General features: G+C 36.8%; 4 protein-coding genes across 4 annotated transcripts; 2 read left to right on the forward strand and 2 right to left on the reverse strand.

Annotated features, from left to right (window-relative positions):
* LOC142555800 (disease resistance protein RPM1-like) lies at positions 1-3,253 on the forward strand. Its single transcript, XM_075666894.1, is given in 3 exon segments — positions 1-1,650; positions 1,652-1,869; positions 1,954-3,253. Coding segments are annotated over 3 exon segments (2,775 nt in total). The 5' UTR covers positions 1-204; the 3' UTR covers positions 3,065-3,253.
* A 2,145-nt stretch (positions 3,254-5,398) lies between these two features.
* LOC142555801 (THO complex subunit 3) lies at positions 5,399-9,682 on the reverse strand. The gene is made up of 11 exons (XM_075666895.1): positions 9,441-9,682; positions 9,179-9,274; positions 8,455-8,584; positions 7,933-8,024; positions 7,122-7,190; positions 6,648-6,705; positions 6,465-6,564; positions 6,137-6,223; positions 5,976-6,054; positions 5,673-5,805; positions 5,399-5,579 (listed from the first exon to the last, which is right to left on the reverse strand). Exons 1-11 carry the CDS (start codon positions 9,501-9,503, stop codon positions 5,545-5,547), a joined length of 942 nt encoding a protein of 313 aa, XP_075523010.1. The 5' UTR covers positions 9,504-9,682; the 3' UTR covers positions 5,399-5,544.
* A 2,387-nt stretch (positions 9,683-12,069) lies between these two features.
* LOC142555802 (KH domain-containing protein At5g56140-like) lies at positions 12,070-18,306 on the forward strand. Its single transcript, XM_075666896.1, has 7 exons — positions 12,070-12,405; positions 13,302-13,387; positions 15,902-16,047; positions 16,824-16,949; positions 17,041-17,157; positions 17,500-17,643; positions 17,733-18,306. Exons 1-7 carry the CDS (start codon positions 12,293-12,295, stop codon positions 17,880-17,882), a joined length of 882 nt encoding a protein of 293 aa, XP_075523011.1. The 5' UTR covers positions 12,070-12,292; the 3' UTR covers positions 17,883-18,306.
* Positions 18,307-18,570: 264 nt separating this feature from the next.
* On the reverse strand, positions 18,571-20,259 carry LOC142555803 (putative calcium-binding protein CML21). Its single transcript, XM_075666898.1, has 4 exons — positions 20,048-20,259; positions 19,636-19,847; positions 19,078-19,252; positions 18,571-18,887 (listed from the first exon to the last, which is right to left on the reverse strand). Exons 1-4 carry the CDS (start codon positions 20,241-20,243, stop codon positions 18,778-18,780), a joined length of 693 nt encoding a protein of 230 aa, XP_075523013.1. The 5' UTR covers positions 20,244-20,259; the 3' UTR covers positions 18,571-18,777.
* Between the last annotated feature and the right edge of the window lie 2,226 nt (positions 20,260-22,485).

Here is a 22,485-nt window from a genome sequence, read left to right on the forward strand (position 1 = left end):
GTCATTTGTGGTTGGTTTCCTTTCATCTTCCCAATTGAAGTGGACTTTTATAGTTTCCTTCGATGATGAATTGGTCATCGCAAGCCTTTGTCAAGAATTTACTCAACCAGTTCTTATAGTGTATATATATATAGATATATATATATATATAAAAGAGCATCAGAAGTACTCTCATTCACAACCAGCAATCAGCTAGAATCATATATGGCTGAACTTGCTATTAGCGCAGCAGCATCGATTTTGATTGAGTTGGCCGTCCCAAAGATTCTTGAAATACTCAATGTTGATGAAGATATGGGGAAGGAAATCCAGAGTATGAGAAGTTGGTTGAGAACAATGAAGGCCTACGTAGAAGACAACGGCGACAATAGAGGGGCCGATAGGAGGCTTGAGGATAAGGTGGAGCAAATTCGGGAAATTGCTTTTGAGATCGAGGATGTTCTTGATGAGATTGTCATCCACTCCACAAATGTATTTCACAGACACAAGTTGACACAACAGGCTCGAAAATTCGGCCACAATATTCGGCATGGGTTTCCCCTCAGAAAGATTTCTGGAAAGATAGCAAATATCAAGAGGAAGTTGGAGGATATAAAGTTACAGGCTGAAGCTTTTCCAGGTGGCAGCTCCAGTTCGATTTCTGAATCGGGTTCTGGATCACAGACTGGACACCGGGTGAGTCGTCTTCTTCTTGACGATGAGATGGTTGGTTACACAAAGTTGAAGGAAACATTTATGAGTCTATTGACGGATGGAGAACAGAGCCTGATCACACTAGCCGTGGTTGGTCCTCCGGGGTCGGGGAAGACTACGTTCCTAAAGAACATGTTTTGGAATACAAGGATTAGAGGGCGATTTGATTGCCATGCTTGGGTTCACGTGTCTAAGGATCAGTTTGATTTGAAGGCGCTCTATATCAACATGCTGAAGCAATTTTGCGATTGGAGGAAGGAATCATATCGTACACTCGGCATATCAGAGGCCTTGACCCAGATAAGAAAATATTTGGAAAGAAAGAGATATATAGTTGTTCTAGATGATATCTGGAAAAAGGAACATTGGGATTGGATAAACGATGCACTGCCTAAGGGACTTTTGGGCAGCCGAATAATTGTCTCGACGAGGGACTCAAATATTGCCTCATCATGTGCATCCTCATCTCAATTTGTGTATGAATTAAAAGGCTTGGAATGGTTAGATGCTTGGAGCCTCTTCTGCAAGACAGCTTTCAAAGACAACAATGGGGAATGCCTTTCTGAATTAAAAACATGTTCTTCAGAAATCGTAACACGATGCGAAGGACTGCCCGTTGCTATTCTGGCAGTTGCCGGTGCACTTGCCCAGAAATCAAAACTTCCGATCGAATGGGAAAAGTTTCACAAGGGTCTCGGGTGTGAAATCGGGAGCGAGCTGTCCGCTATCAGGAATACCCTTCTTCCTGGATACCTGGATCTCTCTAGCAATCTTAAGAGTTGTTTCTTGTACTTTGGCCTTTTCCCTGAGGATTATTCTGTTGAACGTGGCAGGCTGATACGCCTTTGGGTGGCTGAACGATTCGTGACAGAAACAGATAGCAAAACTGCAGAGGAGGTAGCCGAGGATTACCTCGCTGAACTGATTCACAGGAACTTAGTTCATGTTTCAAACCTGGGATTTTGATGGCCGGCCTAGAAGCTGTCGTGTGCTAAGCCTCCTGCTAACATTTATTGTTCAGAAGTGCAAAGAAGAGATTTTTGCTTCGATTTTCCGACGAGAAAATACAAGTGCAACCCGCATCATCATCAGACGCTTATCCGTCCACGGTGACTGCTCTCCTTCGCAACAAATTAGCAGCAAATTTGCTGTTATTCGTTCCGTTTTCTTGTTCAGGTATTTTAAAATTCTCCTTTTATTGTTGTGGACGACGTGATAATTGAACGGTTTCTAACATCCCCTTCTCATTTTTTTCTTTAGATGTGATAAATTTCCGGCCGATCACCTTGGTAACAATTTTCGAGATTTCGAGTTGCTACGAGTCTTAGACTTGCAAGGTGCCCCTCTTACTGAATTTCCCGAACAAATCACCCGTCTCATCCTTCTCAGGTATCTTAGTCTGAGGGGTACCAACATCATGACAATCCCCAATTCCATTCAGAAGCTATTTTACCTTAAAACTTTGGACCTCAGGCAAACCAGTGTGACACAGCTTCCAGTAGCGATCTCCAGACTTTGCAATCTCCGCCACCTCTTTGTCTACAAATACAATGTGGATAATTATGTGCCTTTTGACTCTGTGCAAGGTTTTAAGATATTTAAGGGAATTGGAAACTTAAAAAATCTACAGAAGTTGTCTCTTGTAGAGGTTGGCGAAAAGGATGGAATCATAAGGGAGCTGGAAAAGCTAACGCAGTTGAGGAAGCTAGGACTTGTAGGCATCAGGAGAGAACACGGAAAATCCTTGTGTGCATCTCTGGAAGGGTTGAAAAATCTTACCACTCTTGATCTATGTTCAAACACCAAGGAAGAGTTTCTTGAAGTGGGAGAGATCCAAAATCCCAGTTCCAATATTCAGCGGCTATACTTGAAGGGGCGCCTCAAAGAATCTCCACGGTGGATCTCCAAGCTTGATAATCTGCAAAGGATTGGCCTGAAATGGTCAAAATCAAAGGACTGCCCACTGAAGGCTCTTAAGGATCTCCCGAACTTAAAGGAGATTGAGCTAATTGACAGTTTCGAAGGTGAAGAACTGGTGTTCGAAGCATCAACTTTCAAGAAGCTAAAGATTTTAGTAATCGAAAAGTTTTCACTGTTGAATACTCTTGTTATAGAACAAGGCGCAATGCCGGAACTTCAGAAGATGAATCTTCGTCAGTGTCCCAATCTGAAGATGCTTCCGTTGGGCATCGACAAACTTTCCAAGATTGAAGAGCTAGTTCTGCGCGACATGGCTGAGGAATTCATTGCTACACTGAGGCATAACAGCGAGGACCGGCAGATGGTTGAACACATACCAGTTATCAAGTCTTTTACTCTCACTAATCACGGCTGGACACCTGAGAATCTTTCTGGAAGCATTTCTGCTTGATGCAACCACACACACTGGTAAGCTCAAATCATTTCATCTTGTTGCACAAAAATAAGATAACTTGAACCTTTTGTCAAATTCTATTCCTTGATTTTTTTCCGGTTGTGCTTGTGGGATGTGCTCTATATTTGAACTAGTAATCCGATTGATGACTTTGAATAATACAAATAATTTAAGCACAAGTTTTTATCTTGTTGCACCACTTAAGATTTACTATATTCATCGGATTTTTTTTTTTTTTTTGTATAACGTGAGAATCAATATATATTGTATGGTTATTGCTTTATTTGTAAATACTTTCTGGCGTCGATGATTTTCATGCACAAGTTACTAATATCTGTTTGTGCCACACCAATGATGTAATAAATCTTCAGACAAGATACGTTTGGGATTTTGCTAAAATATTCCTTTAACTAATTAAAACATGTTAGGTTTATACGATAAATTTTACAGTAAATTAAATTCAAACCGATTCATTTCAGATAAATAATTATAAAATTAATTTTATTATCATGACTACGGTATGTTAAACGTATAATTTTTTTGTTTTTATATATGTGACAAATTATATAAAAAAAATTCAAAAACAACGAAATCATTTCTCAAGTTCTACCAACAACTTAATTTTCTGGTAGCAAAAGCTTGTGTGAGACGGTTTTATAGGTCGTATTTTATGAGACAGATCTCTTATTTAGGTTATCAATGAAAAAGTAATACTTTTTATACTAAGAATATTACTTTTTATTGTGAATATCGATAGGATTGTCCCGTCTTACAGATAAAAATTCATTAGACCGTCTCACAAGAGACTTACTCATAAAGTTCTTCAACCAGAAATCGAGATTTCGGATAAAAAAAATCCCCTTAGAAATTGCATGTTATTGCCTAAACTCGTGTGATGTACATACACGAATGCTAAGCGACGGCTGACTTGGGAAATAAAAATGACCGTTGATGGTTCAAGCACTCGCGATATGACCGTTGCGAGTTTGACGGGATCCTAAACAACCTTAAATATCCGAAACAACCCCCTGCCTCCCCCACTAAATCATTCGACGAACATCTAGATCTCTGCTAATCTCCCTCACAGATTTCAAGTTCTTGTTTCCTACTTCATTTGTGCTGCGAATTCAACTTACTATATTTATTTTTTTCTCGGCATCTGTTCATTACTTAAATAAATGGCGGAAACAAAACATGCCCACTTCGTTGAAATCCCAGTCCACGAGGAGCATCAGCAAAAGCTGATTCATCAGCACCACCCGTCGGCGGAGATTTCCCGAAGCCCCGGCCATTTCTTGCTTCTGAAGCTCTGGCAGAGAGAAGAAGATCTCCGCAGCCGTAGGCTAGCCATGAAAGAATCAAGAATGGATTCGATCAAACAAGAAATCTTCCAACTCTGCTGTTTCTTCTTCATTTTTCATGGCCTTTTTTTTACAATTCTGTTCACATCTTCTTCGGCTGACCGTCAACTGGGGTGTAGAAAGTGGTGGATCCCATGTGTCTTATCTCTGTGTTGTTCTACCGTGATAGTTTTTCTTGTTCGGTTCAAGCTTTGCAGGTACTGGAAGATGGAAGGGCACTCGGTATTGTGCGACTGTTTGTCTTGTTTGTTTTACAGGTTTGGTATTTCCAGCATACAGATTAATCCTTTGTGCTTAATCGTGATGGTCATCGACCAACTTGGCCATAGTCGAGAATTTTATCGAAACGAGAATGCAGCTGATATGTTTTTGGAGCCACAAAATTTTCATTTTTATTGTTTTCTAATTGCATGGCGAGCGGACGCTATCACCCAATGTGCAAATGCAAAGTTTTAAACGCCAAATAAAAGGTCAGATGCAGAAAGTATAATTTTCTTAATTCTGCATCAAAAAATGCCAGAAGTTAGTGGTTAAAAATTCAGAAAGAAGATGGAGCAAAAGGGATTAACAAAAGGAATGAAGCTGTATTGGTCCGATTTTAATGTTCCCGACTCTTGAAGCCAATCTGGGGAGAGACACTGCTGATAGAGTCCGAGACCTCCACTGATGTTTTGCTAAAAGTATACCGCATCCGTCGTGCCTTCGTACACTCATGATGACCATCTTTGCTAAAAGATAAAGATTATATGTCCCAACCGTAGAAACACTGCTTGTGTTCTTCCGATACCTCCCTCCATGCACAGTTTTATCTTTGGTAAATGAACCAGACTTTACATGCAGTAATAAAATGTCACTTTTTCTCATTTTTTGAGTCATCTTTAGAGATTTTATGAAATAGCAATTAATTTTAGATGTAATTTATAACATGAAACGCGAGACAACGTTCACTAGTCAAAAGAAACTGAGTATTTGTAGAGAGTTTCATTCACGTTTCATGTGAGTGAAAAAAAAACATCTATAAACTGTATATCATAAAGTTCCGGTCGCGTGACTTCGAGCTTTTGCCTCTTCACATACAAACAAATTTTGGGCTTGGGTTATAATACTAGCACGAAGCTACGCATTCTCAAAGCCAAATATCCGGAAAACGCCTGTGGGGTACCAAACAGAGTGAAATGTGAATGATCAACAACACAAGTCGCTTTAAATTAACTTGTATCCATGAATAGACCAAGATATGATACCTTCGTCAGCCTGATACTTGTTTTTATCATCTCCAGCATATGCAAGTAAGTTGTACTTAGGATTCCATTCCACACTGTTCATGGCAGCCCGGCATGGAATCTGGTGGATGGATCTTCCAGTTTCAACATTGGACTGATGCAAACACGAGAAATATCATTGATAAATAACAGAGTTCTTAATAACTGTAGTTGGCCATGTCAAGTAAATCATATCATGACATTTTTCCATGTGTGTGTGAGAGGAAGAATTAGCCGATATGGGTGTCCAATGGTCCAGGAATTCAGGAACATATGCAAACTTACAATATCGATAAACAAGTCCTCACTGGCAGAAGCAATAAATTCTCCCGTGTGGTTGAAACTCAATGTCCGGACAGGCCATCTGATAGAATGTGCAAGTACATGTTGCGAATCACGAGATATTATCTAAGGTAATACATACCCCCCAAAGAAAAGAAACTTACTCAAGTTTAGTGAATGTGTGGATACAGAGCATTTCTTTCATATCCCAAAGACTGACCAATGAGTCAGCACTTCCAACAGCAAAATATCTGTGAATGACAAAGGGACTTCCATTGTCATCTCCATCAAACAATTTAATAGACAGCTTTGTTTTTTTTTTCCTTTTTGATACATTGTGTTTTTTTTTTTGCGGGGTGGGGGTTAAATAGACAATTTAATTTTCAAAGAGTAATATAGCACTTTTGAAAAGGGGGAAATAAACAAAATCTGAATCTATATCAGTGTGTTATTATTAACACAAAATAGAGTGATACAGAAGACAGGATACACCTTCCCAGTGGGTCAATCGCAATACAATAGCAACCAGCAGTATGAGCCATAAGTGTGTCAACTGCCTTGAGGGATGGATATGCAAGTATTTCTACAGTTCCTAAGATGAAAAAAAAAGCAGAAAATAAATAAGTAATTTTCAAGCACATTGATATCTAACCCAACTTTAAGGATTAGTCTCACCATTCCCAGTAGTTAAAAAGAATATGTCCCCTGTCATGTTCCATGCAATCTCATTCACCTGACAAGGAACAATGTTGGAAACATGAGGAAAACAAAAGTACAAATCATGACAATTCAAAGATAAACGCAGAGAAACTAAGCTGTGACAAGGGTAAAATAAGACAAGACTCCCACAATTTTTCCATGTTCTAAGAACAATTCATGAACAAAACACGTTTAAGATGAGGCTGTACTTCCAACCTTAAATCAGAACGCAATATCATGATAAGGCAAATAAATAATACCAAACTGGACCAAAGTTAATCACCAGAGGAACTTTATTTCCACAAAAGAAGACTTTTAAATAGATGGTTTACTATTTACAGCAAGGATATACATACAATATCTAAAGCACAAACAGAAAAGACCAATAAAGTTTTACGTCTATTTTTGAACCATTTATCTGATTAAAACTTGACGAGAAATGAAAATTACCTCATAATTGAACTTGCGTTTATGTATTGGCTTGAATTTGCGAACATCCAAAATTGTTAATTCGTCATCCTTGAGTGCAGAAAGAAAACAAGGGAGAGCATCAGCCATCACATACTTTGCTGAGAGGAAATAAATTATCTACATTACTGAACAGATAATGCCAAAAGTATTGGGTCAAGGTAATTGCACGCGATGTTTTCATATCCGGACCGGTGATCGAACCGGTTTAGCTTGAAAAACGGTTCAATAGGTCGGACCGGAAAATCGTTATATTATATAAAATAATAACATAATATCATAAATAATATATTTTAAATGTGTATATAAATAATAAAAAAGATATAGTTATCAAGTTTAAAATCTAAATATACTTATAAGATGTATATAAATATACAAAAAAATATATTTACCAAAGTTTAAAACCTAAGAAACTATATACATATATTCAAGATATCAATTATATTATATATGTTTTAAAAAAAACAAAAAATTAAATAAATTATATTATTACTAAAATAATATTTTTAACTACAAATTCCTAATAATCATGTATATATATAACAAAATATTAAATTTAAGATTTTAAAACATAATTTTCAAAAAATAAAAATAAAAAAATTCGAACCCGGCTCAATCGACCGATTTTCGGTTTATAGCCAGTTCAGTGTTCAACCGGGTTTGACCGTTAAAATGGTTTTAGGGTGCTTCGAACCGGACACGTAACCGGTTCCTGGTCGAACCGGCCGATCCGGTTCTGAAAACACTAATTGCAGGATTAAAAGGTTAAGGTGTGAATAAAATAAATGATTACCCTGTTACCGACTGCTATATGAGTGCCATCAGGCTTATAGGTAATATTTATGTTCTCCCCGCTGAGCTCTACCTGCTGTGAACATTTTGCACCTGAAAATAACAAAGAATAAACCATAATGGAATCTTTAACACCATTACAATTTTTAAAACCATCACAACATCTTGTAGTAGTTATTCATTTAGATGGCAATTTTAACACCATGACATCACAAACATATATACCTTATGTTGTCGTTTTTCTAATCTTGACAAGAAATAAGAGAAGGGAAGAGGGGTGGAGTTCAAGTAAAAAGAACAAGTCACCTAACTAACTCAACCATCCCTCTATCACTTTCACTCCAAGACACTAGTATTTTTTCATTCATTTAGATTGCAAATTTTTTTAATAAATCACGAGAGTGCATGATGCATCATTGGAACAATTTATGCAGTGCATCTTCAGATATTAAATGTGAAGCCTTTTAACAAGGTAATTCACAGTTTTTAAACAAAATTCCAATGCAACATTCATGTCACTTACTACGAGCATCCCACAAGCGAACTGTCTTATCGCCTGATGCAGTTGCAATCAAATCAGCATGTTTTGGATCCCAGCATAACTGATCAACACTATCGGCGTGGCCTTTTAGCTCGCTATCTTTAGCTTTGCTCTACACAACCAAATTAACAAGCAACTCGTTGTAACAAACACTAAGTTTACCTTGTGTTGCATTGCCCTTGGAAGGGGACTGAGATTTGCCAAACTATGAACACTATAAGAAAGCTAATTTTATAGGGCTGATCCCTAGTCTGGAAAAGTAAACAGAGAATTTTTTCTACCTTCAGCTTCTCATCTTCCCAGAACAAAAATAGGTAAAATACCCTCAATTTCATGGTCGGGGTCGGCATAGGGGTAGGGAACAATGCAACAAAACAAGAAAGGTTTAAAAAAATACAAGCCGGACTGCTGAGTGATAAAATTCCTGCAGGTTCCATCACCAAACTCTGTCACATGAAATAGTTTGCAATATAAATTTCGGTCCATTTTTTCAATCTAACTGCGTAAAGGAGAACTTCCTTTATCCAACCTAACCATATTCCATTCACTTTGAGTTAGCCAAGAAAAGTAAATCTTTCAAAAGAGAGGAAATTAAAATATAGGTGAAAGGCAATAATTTGTAGTGAAAATCAAACTATAACTATGTGTGTGTGTGTGTGTGCGCGTGTGCGTGTGCGTGTGTGTGTGTGTGAAACCAAAATCTTACATGACCGTGGGGTTCAATGTGCCATATTCGAGCAGTCTGATCAACAGAGCCTGAAGCCAGTTTCGTGCCCGTGCAATTCCACGCCACTGAATGCACCTTCTCGCCGCATAGCATAAAGACAAATAACAAAAGTTCGATTCAATTTAGCATATTGAAATGAAATTGAAGTAAATATAGTCGATACAACACAAAAAAATGAAGTAAATATAGTCGATACAAAAAAAAAAGAATCTTGATTAGAGTTCGAGGTTCGACGGAGTACCTTCTTCTTGTGGCCTTGGTACTCCCTACTGTGGAGGTTTTTGAAGGGCAGTGATTCCTCCATTACTCACAATGCGGATTCTCTTATTCCGAAGCTTCTCGATTTGAATTTACTTCGACAATTTATGGAACTCGAATCCACCTCCTGACCTAAGGTGCGGCAGGTGCCATTTTTCCGTAGCATTTGATTTTTACGAACAGAAGACGGCTAATTCGATTTCTATGTACTGCGCCTTTGAATATTTGCATTAATGCTCCTGCAATATCACTTTATTGATATGTGCACCCTGAACTTTTGTGCGGAGACTGGAGCCTACCCAAAGTTAAGGATCTTCTCTCTATGTCTATTACCTATTATTATTATATCTATACTATATTATTAAGTGTGAGTACTTTAGAATAACTATATTTGAGGACACCAAAATATTTAATTCTATAATTACCCTTCTTATCCTACTAAAAACCTTCTCAATTCACTCCATATTTTAAATAGAAAAAAATCAAAACAAAACTTCCCTTTTAAATTGAACAACTATTTTAAATTGAAAATAATTCCGTCTTAATTATTTAATATTATTTGATCAGATTAAAATAACAATATTAGTTTCTTTGATATATTTACATGAAGTATAATTTCATTCTATAAGAAAATATAAAAAAAATTATTCGAATAATAATAATTATTAAAAGTCTCGCGGTCCATTCGGTCAACATTTCTATTTTATTTATTTAATTTTTTTTGGCCTTTAATATCACAATCAACCTCCAATATACACGGAGGTATGCTTATAGTGACGTCACACCAACCACGTTCCTTGAGATATACGGTGCCTTTTGGCCCCAAATAAATAATTTTATCCATATCTGTCGATAATTAAGAAATTTATTTTGTTAAAAAAACACTATGACACTTTTTTTACTTCTTTGATAATATTTGCATTTACATTTTATAAATATACAAACACTCTTCTAAGAACGTCTCACATATCAATTTTATTAAATAAATCTCCGATCCGATCCATTCACGAAGAAACAACTTTTTTATGTCAAAAAATCGGAAGACACCATTTTTGTGGATCCCTGCCAAAACCATGACAAATTTGTACAAGGTTATTATTCAAAGGAGTTTTTCGGTCGCTCGACAAATAGAGTGTTGTGTATAATCTTACTCGATCCTATCCTACCATATTTTAGAATCCAAGTCGTGCTCAATGACAGAAACAAAAATGGAGGTGCTCGGAAAAGAGAAAAAAACGTGTCAAATGTAGGAGCATAGAATTCAAGAAAAGGAAGGTTGGTGGAAGCATATCAATGATTGAGGCTGAGGCTCAAACAAATGATCATCATCGTTGTATTGCATCAAAGCCAAGGCCACCAGCCAACCCATCAAAAAAGTTTTCCTCTCTCTTTGAATCTAAGAGTGGTTTTGAAATTGTACATAAAACATCAATTTACTTATCTACCTTATAAACTCTGATTTTGGGATCAAACATACGACACGAGTTCGAATTTTTCAGACCTCATAGATATCTCACGAAAAAAAATCTTGATAAAGTTCGAATTTGTCCCACCTCATAAATAACTATCTCACGAAAAAAAATCTTGATTTTATCTATATATGTCATTTGGTTTGGACAAATGCTTTATATTTGACTCATGATTTACGATAAATTGAGATAAAAATATTATTTTTCGTTACGAGTAAAAAGAAAATATAAAGAAACACGTGGATGAACATTCACCGTTGATCAGATGGTATACCATCTGCCTTTGATCCGAGGGTGGATCAAAGTAGGGATGTCAATGGGTCCGGGTTTTACCCAGACTCGCAATGGACCCGCGTATATGGGGTGTGTTTGGGCATACTAAATGGGTCATGGGGTGGGTCTCGGGTCCAATTTTTCAGACCCGTCCGGATATGGGGCGGGTCATGGGTCATATAATACCCGCCCCATACCCGTCCCATATATATGTAGATATAAATATTCTAGGGTTTATTAGTTTTATAAATATTCATTTTTTAGTAGCTCACCTCAACCATAACGATCTTAGCTATTCCTATGCCAACTGTTGCATTTGAATCTTCTTTTAGCAATAGTGGAAGAATAGTTGGTCCTCATCTTAGTAGATTAAATATTGTCTACTCGCTGATTTTATATTGATCTGTTTAAATTATGTTATTACTTATTTTCGGAGATGTCAAGATTTTTTTGGAGAGCTAGTAACTCTTTTTTTATGTAATTTTTTATGTCGTGAAAATACTTTGTTTGTTATTATTAAGTGTGGTCGAATACATGAATTAATTTTCCACAATGTTGTATTTAGAGGCTTGTTTGTTTCATAATTCAGTCACGTGAGAAGAAAGATTACTTTTTTATTTTAAAAAAATTCGGGTCTCACGGGTCTACTCGGCCCCGTTTCGTATTCGATGTGGGGTGGGTCCAAAAAATATTTAACCGAAGTGGGGCGGGTAATGGGTCAAAGTTTTTTTTATGGGAAGGATATTGGATTTAGTCAAATCCGCCTCATACCCGCCCTATAAGCATAGAAATTCCCAAAAAACTTGCCCTTCCTTTTTCGCAGTGGCAAATCGGGTTACGGCTGTAAGAATACAACAATACAGTAGAATGACCTGCTTCCATCACTCTGATAAATACGCATCCCTCCATTCGCATTTTTCTTCCGTCTTCCACGTTAAGATTTTGCTCTACCGACGCCCTTCCCCTACCCTTCATTCAGTTATTACCCATAAAACCGCCGCCTGCTCATACTGGTCCAGTATAGTCTACCGCTGTTCTGTGTGTCGGTGGTGTTTGGGTTTCCCCGTCGTCGTCATAATCGCCGCCGGGAATTATGTCTTCTGGCAGGTACATGGCGTACTCACCGTCCCCATCAGCGTCTCACTCTCCACACATATCCGCGGCTGCCGGGATTCGCTCCGCCTCTGCTTTAGTGGAGCAGGAAAAGTAATTTTTGGTTTCTTGCTTTGTTTTGTTATGTCGGTTGGTTTATGTTGAATTCTACAGTAGATCTTTTAGAAATACTGTGTCGATTTGCGTATCGTGTTTATGTGATTGAATCCGTGAATGTTACTTGATGTCAGCTCTGGATGGATATTCATTTTCTTACTGTTTCTTTATTAAGTAGAATCGTGTTTGATATGCAGCGAGTTTTTATTTGATTCTTTCGACTATGATGAGCATCTTCCTTATGTGATTTATATTTAACTTTTAGATGAGCCAATAATTAGGACTTTATATTTAATCCTATTCCAGTGAATCATTTGTGTGGTAATTCGAATAAAGATTGACTGCTTTCACCCGTGCATTACTCACTGCATGCCGATCTAGCTTTCTAGCTTTCAATATCTTCACTCTTTGACAAATAGAATGGCTTGTCATGCCACCGCAGGATCAATTTGTGGGGAAACTGGAAGAAAGGAAAAAGTAGTATCCATGCCAATAACCAATGTTTTTTCTTGGACCAAGGAACCGGTTACCTGATCCATTTTTTTTTGCCGCATGCTAGGAAAGGAGACCAAATCTCTCTCCAGTCTCCCTGGATGGTCCAAATAACGAATCAATCAGAATAAGAATCTGCAACATCTATAGTCTTTAATAATAATAATAAAACTTAGCAAAGACCTCAGGGGCTGGACCAGGAGCAAGAACTTCGATTTACTCGACAAGTAATTTGATGCAGGATTTTTCTTCTCCTTTGGTGTTTTTGAATTCTCTAGTGGGAACAGATTAACAGAATTACTGTATTTTTATCAGATCTTGTTGATTTAATCATTTTTATGGGTGACTCCTTTCATTATTTCTTACGTAGCTATGGTAACTAATGTTTTCCGATTCATCAGGTATTTATCCGAGTTGTTTGCAGAAAAGATCAAACTTAATCCATTTGTGGCTGTGATACCAAATAGCTACAGGTTACTGAATCAAGGTGAGATATCTTTTGTTCAAAAATAATATCTAGACGTCCTTGATTTTTCTTTTCTGTGTTTTGGCAAAAAATTGATGGAAATACAATCTCATTGCCACCTTAGAGTTTAGAGGTGTGAAATGCAGGAACACTTTCTGTGTATATGATTTGAGTGAGTTTTCTCCTTCCAGCTAATGCTTGATTACACCAAATTTCATCAAAGGAACAGTTATAAGAACAAAACTAGCTTTTGAAAAAAAAAATCATAATCTCTTGCAGGAAGGGTGTGGGGATCGTAAATATCACCCTGAGTCTAACTCCAGTGATGTGAATCATGCATGAGAAATTCCTGTTTTTCATCATTTTAAATTTTAACTCCTATCATACTAGATATACTCACGTTTATTTCAAAGTAGAGCTTAAAAAAATAGAGATTATTACTGTCTATTAGACTTTATGCAGAAGTAACTACTTCTGGTAATAAACAAGAGGACTTAATAAGATCCGCAGCGGTTTGTTCTAATAGTTCAGATTAGAGAGCACTAGGTCTGTTGTGAAATGTCAATGATAACAATGAAAAGTAGTTTATCTTTTGGGTCTATGTGCACTTAATGCAACATTTACCATCAAGGAGGGCAAAGGTAATTAAATTTCATCCACCTTAATCCACATCTCAGGTACCCAGGAAAGACTGTGACCATTAGTTCCAAACTTTGTACATAGCAATTGGAGATAGAATAACTGAGTTACTAGACATTTCATTTGACCTGTCTCCTAATTTCCCTTTCTGAAATTATATTAAAATACCACATGATTGAGAAATAACTTTTTTCACCTAAGATTGAGTATAATCTATGCACTCATTGAGTTCCTCGGCGTTGATATTGAACCTCTGACTTTGTAGTCCGAGGCCATTGCATGCACAGTGGATTGTGTTGTGATCTAGTGATCTATTTGAAATACTCTAGATTTTATATGGGAAATAAATTGCTATCTCAAGTTATTAAGAAGGTAAAAGAACAAGATGAAAGCAAGCCCCAAACGACTAGCATGAAATAGCAGAGAAGAGAAGGCATTAGCAGTAAAATGATTGAATGGAAAAATTTAGACTCAATTTATGATGGAAATGATTGTATGATTGTGTGATGTAGATGTACAGTTGACCTTGTGATTGGTGACACATCCTTATTGGCCTTGTGTTATCTCAAAGTTTTCAACTATATTTTGTTAATCTGCCCATTGGATTTCACACTTTTTCCCACTAATCAAGACACCATCAGGATAAAGTATTATTACAAACTGGCCTTGATATAACTTGAATTTTGAAAATATATTTTACCGTTTTTAACTTCATTGATCGAGTGGTTAGAGAATGGAATATCTAGGTGAATTCGGTTCATTTCCAAAATACAATTGCTTCCTAAATATCACCTTTTTGGGTTCAACCTTTATTTGTGCATCCCACTTGCGCTTTTTTGGGTTCAACCTTTATTTGTCCATCCCACTCGCCCTAATTATCTGCATGAATGTGGTATTAACATAATTCATGGAGCTACAATTGCTGATTGTGTGATTTTATCAAATTATTTGTCAGCGTAGGTTTGTCAATTGTCAGTGCATAAGTACCTATTATTCCGTAAGAGTGCTTTTGGATGTTTTTTTTGGTGGGACATGTTTTTTGAGGCTTCTTATCACAATTTTGTTGATTCCGGAGGACAGTTAAGTGACAGATACCGCACACTTCAACCATCTCCAGTGCAGTATTGTTGATTAGCTGGAGTTCTTATTTTCCTTTTTCATTTTAATGTTTATTCCGTTGAAAACAGTGTATTGAAATATTCTTGAAATGTAGAATCTCTTGTCTTTCAAGACTGTATCTTCTTAAAGTTCTTTTCTTGGATTCTGCTTTAGGGTGCATGAACAAAAAGCTTGAAACAAACAAAAACGGTATACAGTATACTTATGTGTAAGACTCTTTGTTAATGTTCTGAATAGTAAGATCTTAAGCCTGGGCTTTGTAAGAGTAAAGTAGTGCACAAACCTCTTTAGGATGAAATTTTCATTCTCGGTTACTGAAATCAAATGTCGGTTGAGAATATATGAAGTGATCCTTCCTTCTGTTTCTCCTCTTATTTTTCCAACGCATGTGAATGTGTCTGGGTGGCGTCCTAGGCCCTGGAGGCCCCTTTTTTTATGTTATAGGGTACTTAGCTATTCATTTCAGTTTTGAACAAGATTTCTGAAAGCCCTGGGGTAAAACTGTGTCATTTATCAGTTTTATTCTCCTTGGTCTATCTATTACCATGGCTGGACTACTGATGTCTAATGTCTATGATTTGGTCAATTTGGTTAGTTGGAGATTTACTACAGCTTTTAACTTCGGTAGATTTCCTTGACTTTACTGTGGGGAGTATCGATTTTAACTAACCTGTTAACAGAGGTCTTGTCTGTAAATATTGTGGTCAATGCTCACTAATTTCTTAACTAATGCTAACTGGTACATCTTGTTCTTGGAAATTGACCTTTTTGAAGCAGAAATATTACGTGTATCTGCACTGTTGGGGAATGCATCAGTTTTAGAACAAAGTGGGCTTGAACATGCAAGCCCCCTGGCGTCAGGAGGAATATATTCAAATGGAGGAGCTAATGTGAGCATATGGGCATCACCATTTCAATCAGAAGTATGGATACTAACTGTTAACATAACCATTTACTCGATCTAATTCTTTACTTTTTGAAAAGTTAACTTTTAACTTTCAATCCGACTTCATTATTTCAACTCGGTGCATTATAACTTAAAAGTTCCAACTGTCTCGTGACTGGTAGTTTGAAGCTAAAAATTTCAGGAGTGGCATAGAATTAGCTGAGCACATTGATTTGGAATTTCACATTATTAGTTGGAGTCATTCTGTTGCAGTATTAATAGCTATTGCTAATTTTCTATGGATTCCTGCAAGGGAGGCCACTTTCTCCGTGGTTTAATATCCATCCTATTTTGACTCCCGGAAAGATTTTGGCGTGCTTATTTTTTTATAATCCAGCATCTTGGTTTCTGACTTCTAACAGATGCCTAACCCTTCCTCCACTAACTTGCTTGTGGAGTCCTCATTTTTTGTATTACATGATGCTATTTTAATGTGAATTCATTTAATATCAATTGCCATACTGGGTATCCAATCGTGATTCGTTGTTCCAGAGTAGTTCTGCTGGGATGTAAGCATGCATAGGAATGTTCCATCATTTCAACCTTGGAGTTATATATGCTTTTGCTTTTGCTTTTGCTTTTGCTTTTCCAGTTTGTGTTGTATGTTTTCAATTTTTGGTTCCCTCGGTCTTATAATATGGAAACATTGCATATTCTAAGCTATCTAGAATAATGTGTGCATACAAAGAAAGGGATCGTCTTCTCACCATTTTAATGTGACCTCCTTACAATATTTGGAGTTGTAACTTGCAGATGTCGAGTTTGGTGCAGCCCTCTTCCGCACAGAACTGGTTTGGTTCCCACTCCCAGGGTAGCTCATCAGGTCTTATCGTCAAGCAAAGCATACGTGTTGATGTTCCAGTGGATCAATATCCTAATGTACCACTCACTTCTCTTCCTCTGAATGGTGTTCTTGTATCTCTGATTTTTAGGCATATTTTGTCACTTGATATGATGTCCTCTGTTGCAGTTCAATTTTGTTGGTCGTCTCCTTGGTCCAAGAGGGAACTCTTTGAAGCGAGTTGAAGCAACTACTGATTGTCGTGTTCTGATCAGAGGACGTGGCAGCATAAAGGATCCCGCGAGGGTAATTTTGGTTATGTTTTTTTTTTCCTGTGTATATGTGTTTTCGTCCTCTCTAAAATTTGTCTGCCAAAGAGCATAGCGATTCAGTAATTTTTTAATTTTTTATAGAACTTCATATATGCTGCTTAACATGAACTTCATCTTTATAAATATCATTTATCCTTTAGTTGGACCCATAGCATAGTTTTTGTTAAATTTAGTCAAATTTTTAGTATTGAGCTATGATTCATGTTTATCCAGCAAATCATCTTAGCTTAGCTATATTTCACTTTTGCATCTTTTTCCATGAGTGAGTTTGTTTGCAATGAGCTGAAGTAACATATTTCGACACTGTGATCTGAAGGAAGAGGCAATGAGGGGAAAAACAGGATATGAGCATCTTAACGAACCTCTCCACATACTTGTCGAGGCAGAACTTCCAGTTGAGATAATAGATGCGCGTCTGATGCAGGCACGTGAGATACTGGAAGATTTACTTAAGCCAATGGTAACTTACAGCCACTTGCCGAGCACCAGATATGCAATTTATTTCTTTATCTGTATGATTTTTCATATATTCATCATGACTAAATGCAGGACGAATCTCAAGATTTTTATAAGAAGCAGCAGTTGCGAGAACTTGCTATGCTCAATGGCACTCTTCGGGACGAAGGCTCTCAAATGTCTGGCTCTGTATCCCCCTTCAACAGCAGCCTTGGAATGAAAAGGGCGAAAACTCGGGGGTAACCTTCGGTTGCATAAACTTCATTTCTGCTAAAACAACAGCAGTTACCATGCCAAAAGTGTGCCCAGCTGTTGCCTCTAGCAGCCATGGAAGCACTGGCACTGTCGAGTGGTCTAACTTGTTTACATCGTATGACGTGTGCTTTTCTTAGACCTGGGCGTCGATATATTATCAGTATGTGATTGTTGTAATGGATCTTTAATCGAGGGGCTTGAGTATGTATGTTGCTTAGGCAGTTTGGTCTCTGCCCAAACATTGTCATATTGTTTCATTTATTGTATGCTTGTGATGATAGTTTTGAAAATATGGAATTTGTGGGAAGTTGGTTATGCTGTATTTGATAAATAAAGGCCAATATTAGCCGTTGCTGTAAGGACCGGGAGTGGATTGAATCTAGTGGATTTATGTATTATAATTATTCTTGTATTCGTATTATCTTTTGTTATGTAATAAATTGCATTGTGGCCATCATTTACTAGAATATTTCTATTTATTCACCAAGGTAGGATGCTTATGAGTCTGTTTACAAGACTTTAATAAACAAAGAAGAAGTTCGAATAGCTCAACACAACGTCGGACTTGGGCTCTGTCTCTGACTGCTCTTACATTTGTGAGCACTGGGTGTATGGGTTTCATTCACTTGTTTGTGGTAAAAAAAAAAGCACTGGAATAGAAGTAGAAAACAGAAGATAAAAGACAAGTGATGCAATCTGACCTAAAATACATTCTTATTTACAGTACATGTGAGGAGGAAAAGGAACACAACACAATTATATCCTCAACTTTAGACCAGCGTATTACTGGAAGAGCAAAAATATGTTTATTCTTCGTAAGTGGCAAAATAAAAAAACAACGTCCAATGCTCAACGATTTTGGCGGCGGAGATGAGAATTCAGTTCAAGAATCTTCTTCTTCGTCCTCAAAATCTTCGATCCCAACCCAACTAGTAAAAGCAAAAAGAAACTCCTTGAAGTTCACTGTCCCATTTTTATCCCAGTCCATCTCTTCTGCAAAAATGGAAATAATGGCGTTTATGTAGACCTTTAAGCATAGATAGTTCGTATCAAGATTTTCCGAAGGAGAAGGATGGATTTTCTACTTTGGAGTTATCATGTCATGAAATAAGATATACTTAAGTAACATATGATCGCAAGATCAGGATTGGTTACAGAGAAAACAAGAGTACTGACTACTGACCAAATCTTTTCATGGCTATTCTCCCAGACGACCGTTCCCCTGAAGTAGTTTCATTTATAGCATCAACCATCTCGTTCTTGCTCACATAGCCATCCTTGTTCTTGTCCAAAAACACAAATGCATCCACTATTGTTTCAAAGGTAGCCTCCAGATTAGGTATTCCAATGCATGATTTCTATCAATGTCAAGGAGCATAAAATCCAATGTAGAAAAAAAACATCATCACTACTGATAATACTGGAACTGATTAACTAGTGAAAAATTCCTCCTTATCATGCAAAACACATGCAGAAGAGACACGGTATTATATCAGACTCGAGCATTCCAAAGTACTTCCAAAAGAATGACTGACGATCTCAGCGATAGCAAAAGAATTATCTATGCATTTCAAGAAAGACAAGATTTCCTGATTGATAGAAGCAATCATGGGTACTTTGTGGCTGTATGGTTGAGTTTCACAGAACATGTAAAATATAGAATCATTTCTGAAGTTAAAGCATAGGTTATCATAAAAGACAAAATAAAGATATATCAAATAGATTTAAATTGACAGGATACTTTCGAAACTGTATGCTTTGAGGTCGGATCTTCCTTCAAAAGGTAGACGAGACACAGAAGAACAATAAATTCATTGAAGTTCATTCCCATATCTTCATTTATATCACACGCCTCAAAGAGATCATTGGTTTCCTCATCCGTGAAACTAATTTCCATCTTGTTGAGACAGTGCTTCAGTTCTTGTAGATCTATTGCTCCATTTTCATCCTCGTCTATCAACAAATCATGCATTTTTCTCATTTTCAGGTTTTTACATATTTAATCACTATTTAAATGCTGGAATTTGAAAGCATATGAATCACTCATATTAAAAGTGAACCTTAGAATTAGATTCAGAAATAACAATGTCCAAAACCCTTGAACATTTCAGTCTCACAAAAATACGATCATGACTAAATGTAGCGACTCTTACCAAATTCTTCGAATGTTGCTTTGAACTTTCTTAAGCTTTCGTCGATTTTTGGGAATTTTAAGATAATTGTGTTCAATGATTTTATGGTGCTCCCTCCAACTTCTCTCCTCTTCATGGCCTCGATTATTTTAGTCTCGAGCTTCGACTCTGGTGCCGAAGCCTTAGGAGACTCTCCCTTAACAACTGCACCTCCCATTTTTGGTTGGTAAATTAATCGCAGTATGCTCCTGAACATATATAAAAAAAGGGTAAGAAATTTATATCACAACTTAGCCACAGCCCGCTTTAACTACAAAAACACCCAGCATGTGAGTATAGACAAATGAAATTAAGATAAAAATAACATAACTGTCTAATACTTTCCACCCTGGCCCGACCTAAACGGTTCATTCAATCACCATCGGGTGCTAGGACGCTGTGCAAACAGAAAATGTGAACAACGAGTGGAACTTGGGTGCCATTTGAAAGATATGATGAAATATATCTAATTAGTAAAATAGTCATTACCAAATCCATAGCAAGTTCCTATATCGGAGCAATGAAAAATCCCAAAGATAGTCCACATAGCTAACTTTTCCCACACCTATATCTATCTCAAGAAAGGATAGTATCGAGCAAATCTTATTTACTGCAAGTCCACACGCTGTCCTCCTGCATTCGTTTGAAGCCGAAAGCATATAAATCTAAAACTTAATTTCTAACAGTACCTCACAAGCTCAATATGGTGACAAAGAACCACATATTCAAACTTTTTTCATTCGTTTATCCTCATATTTCAGCAATGATCAGGAAACAAATTTATACCACCTTTTCACAATACAAACATCAAGAATCAGAACAATCACTCCCAGATTTCATATCATAATTCTGCAAAAGAGCAAGAATAGAGAGAAGCACAATAACCTTCGACCACAAGGATAAATCCAAAGGATGAATCTTGGTTAACCGAATCTAAGCGATATTGGAATCGCCAAAAGGGTCCACTGAAAAAGAATTATAAAGAAAAGGAATCCAATTGCCTAAAAAGGCTTATTTCTTTAGAATCGAACGCAAGATCAGAAGCTCAGAGACGAAGGGTCCAATTTCTTTTTTCTTTTTTTGTTCCTAACATCGATTGGGATCCATGACTGTGCTTCACGAAATTTGCTTGTGCGGCCGATCTTATCATCGCTCTCCCTCCAAGCAATTATCACACAGATCTAATTGTTACACGGATAGTGCGGGTCATTTTAAAATTGTCAAGGGGCCAATGTATGATACCCGGGTCGGGTGGGTACTGCTCATTTTCTCCGACTGCATTTTTTAAACTACTGTAGATCCCAGAGATATTTGTGTTGGAGGACCTCTTTCATCATCCGACCAATTAATGGTTATATAATTTCTTATTTAATAATCATGTTGTACAGAATAAATGAATAATACATGTCTGTATGATATATTTCAAGTTATTCTTTTATCAAAATCGTCTTGAATCTTTTGTCATTACTCAACGAAATTGGGGCACCTCAAATGCTCGTTCGATGTCATTTCTTGTAATTTTTTGTCTTTTCTTGAACATATTTCTCTTGAAATCCCAAGGACGTGGAAAGTTTTTGACAAAAGTAACTCATTCTAGGTAGATCTTATTAGTTAGAGAGTATATTTTTGCACACAATGAGTTGTTAACTTTTTAATGTAAAACTAATAGTTACTGTGTCTTTGTAGGACGACGTTGAATAAAGATAATTAGTTAAACATGTTGATATCATTACAAAACCTTGATATTTCAAAAAAAAAAAAAAAAGCATGTCATATACACAAGTCCATAAATGCGACTACGTCAAGTACAATTGTTCCATGATCGACTCGAGTAAACTGGCATTTCCAAGCAACGACATAATTTCTCCATTCCCAATGCATACTATCGAAGCTCCAACCATGTTATGAAAGTCGTGTTTCTGCTCATGCATTTCAAGCAAATATTGGATGTCAGAAACACTAGGCATTCTTAAGTATTGAGTCCCAAATACTTCAATCACACACCGAAAGAAATTGTATTTAAAGGACAGTTGTTTCGCCTATATGTAGGTACTCATCGTAAACATCAACAAGGGATCCATATGCTAATTGACGGATATCTTCGACATCGCATTTCTGATGAGATGACAAACATGTCTTCTTGTTGTATCGATTTTACATTCAAAATATTCTGAATGATTAAGGCATTGACTAGACCAAAAAAAATTCCACTGTTCAGTGAAAATAGAACGCCTAGACCAATTGAGATCTGAGACATTTGAAATAAATGAGGACAATCAAATTATCAAGTAGAACATAGTGTTAGTAGAATGGGAGATTTTAGCTTCTATAATCAATTTTATACAAGTATTTGTAACATCTAATTTTATAACGAGAAATTTTTAAAAAAAAAATTAAAATAAAACTAAATTTTGTACACA

Source organism: Primulina tabacum, chromosome 9 (assembly GCF_025594145.1).
Source record: "Primulina tabacum isolate GXHZ01 chromosome 9, ASM2559414v2, whole genome shotgun sequence".
Lineage (NCBI taxonomy): Eukaryota > Viridiplantae > Streptophyta > Magnoliopsida > Lamiales > Gesneriaceae > Primulina > Primulina tabacum.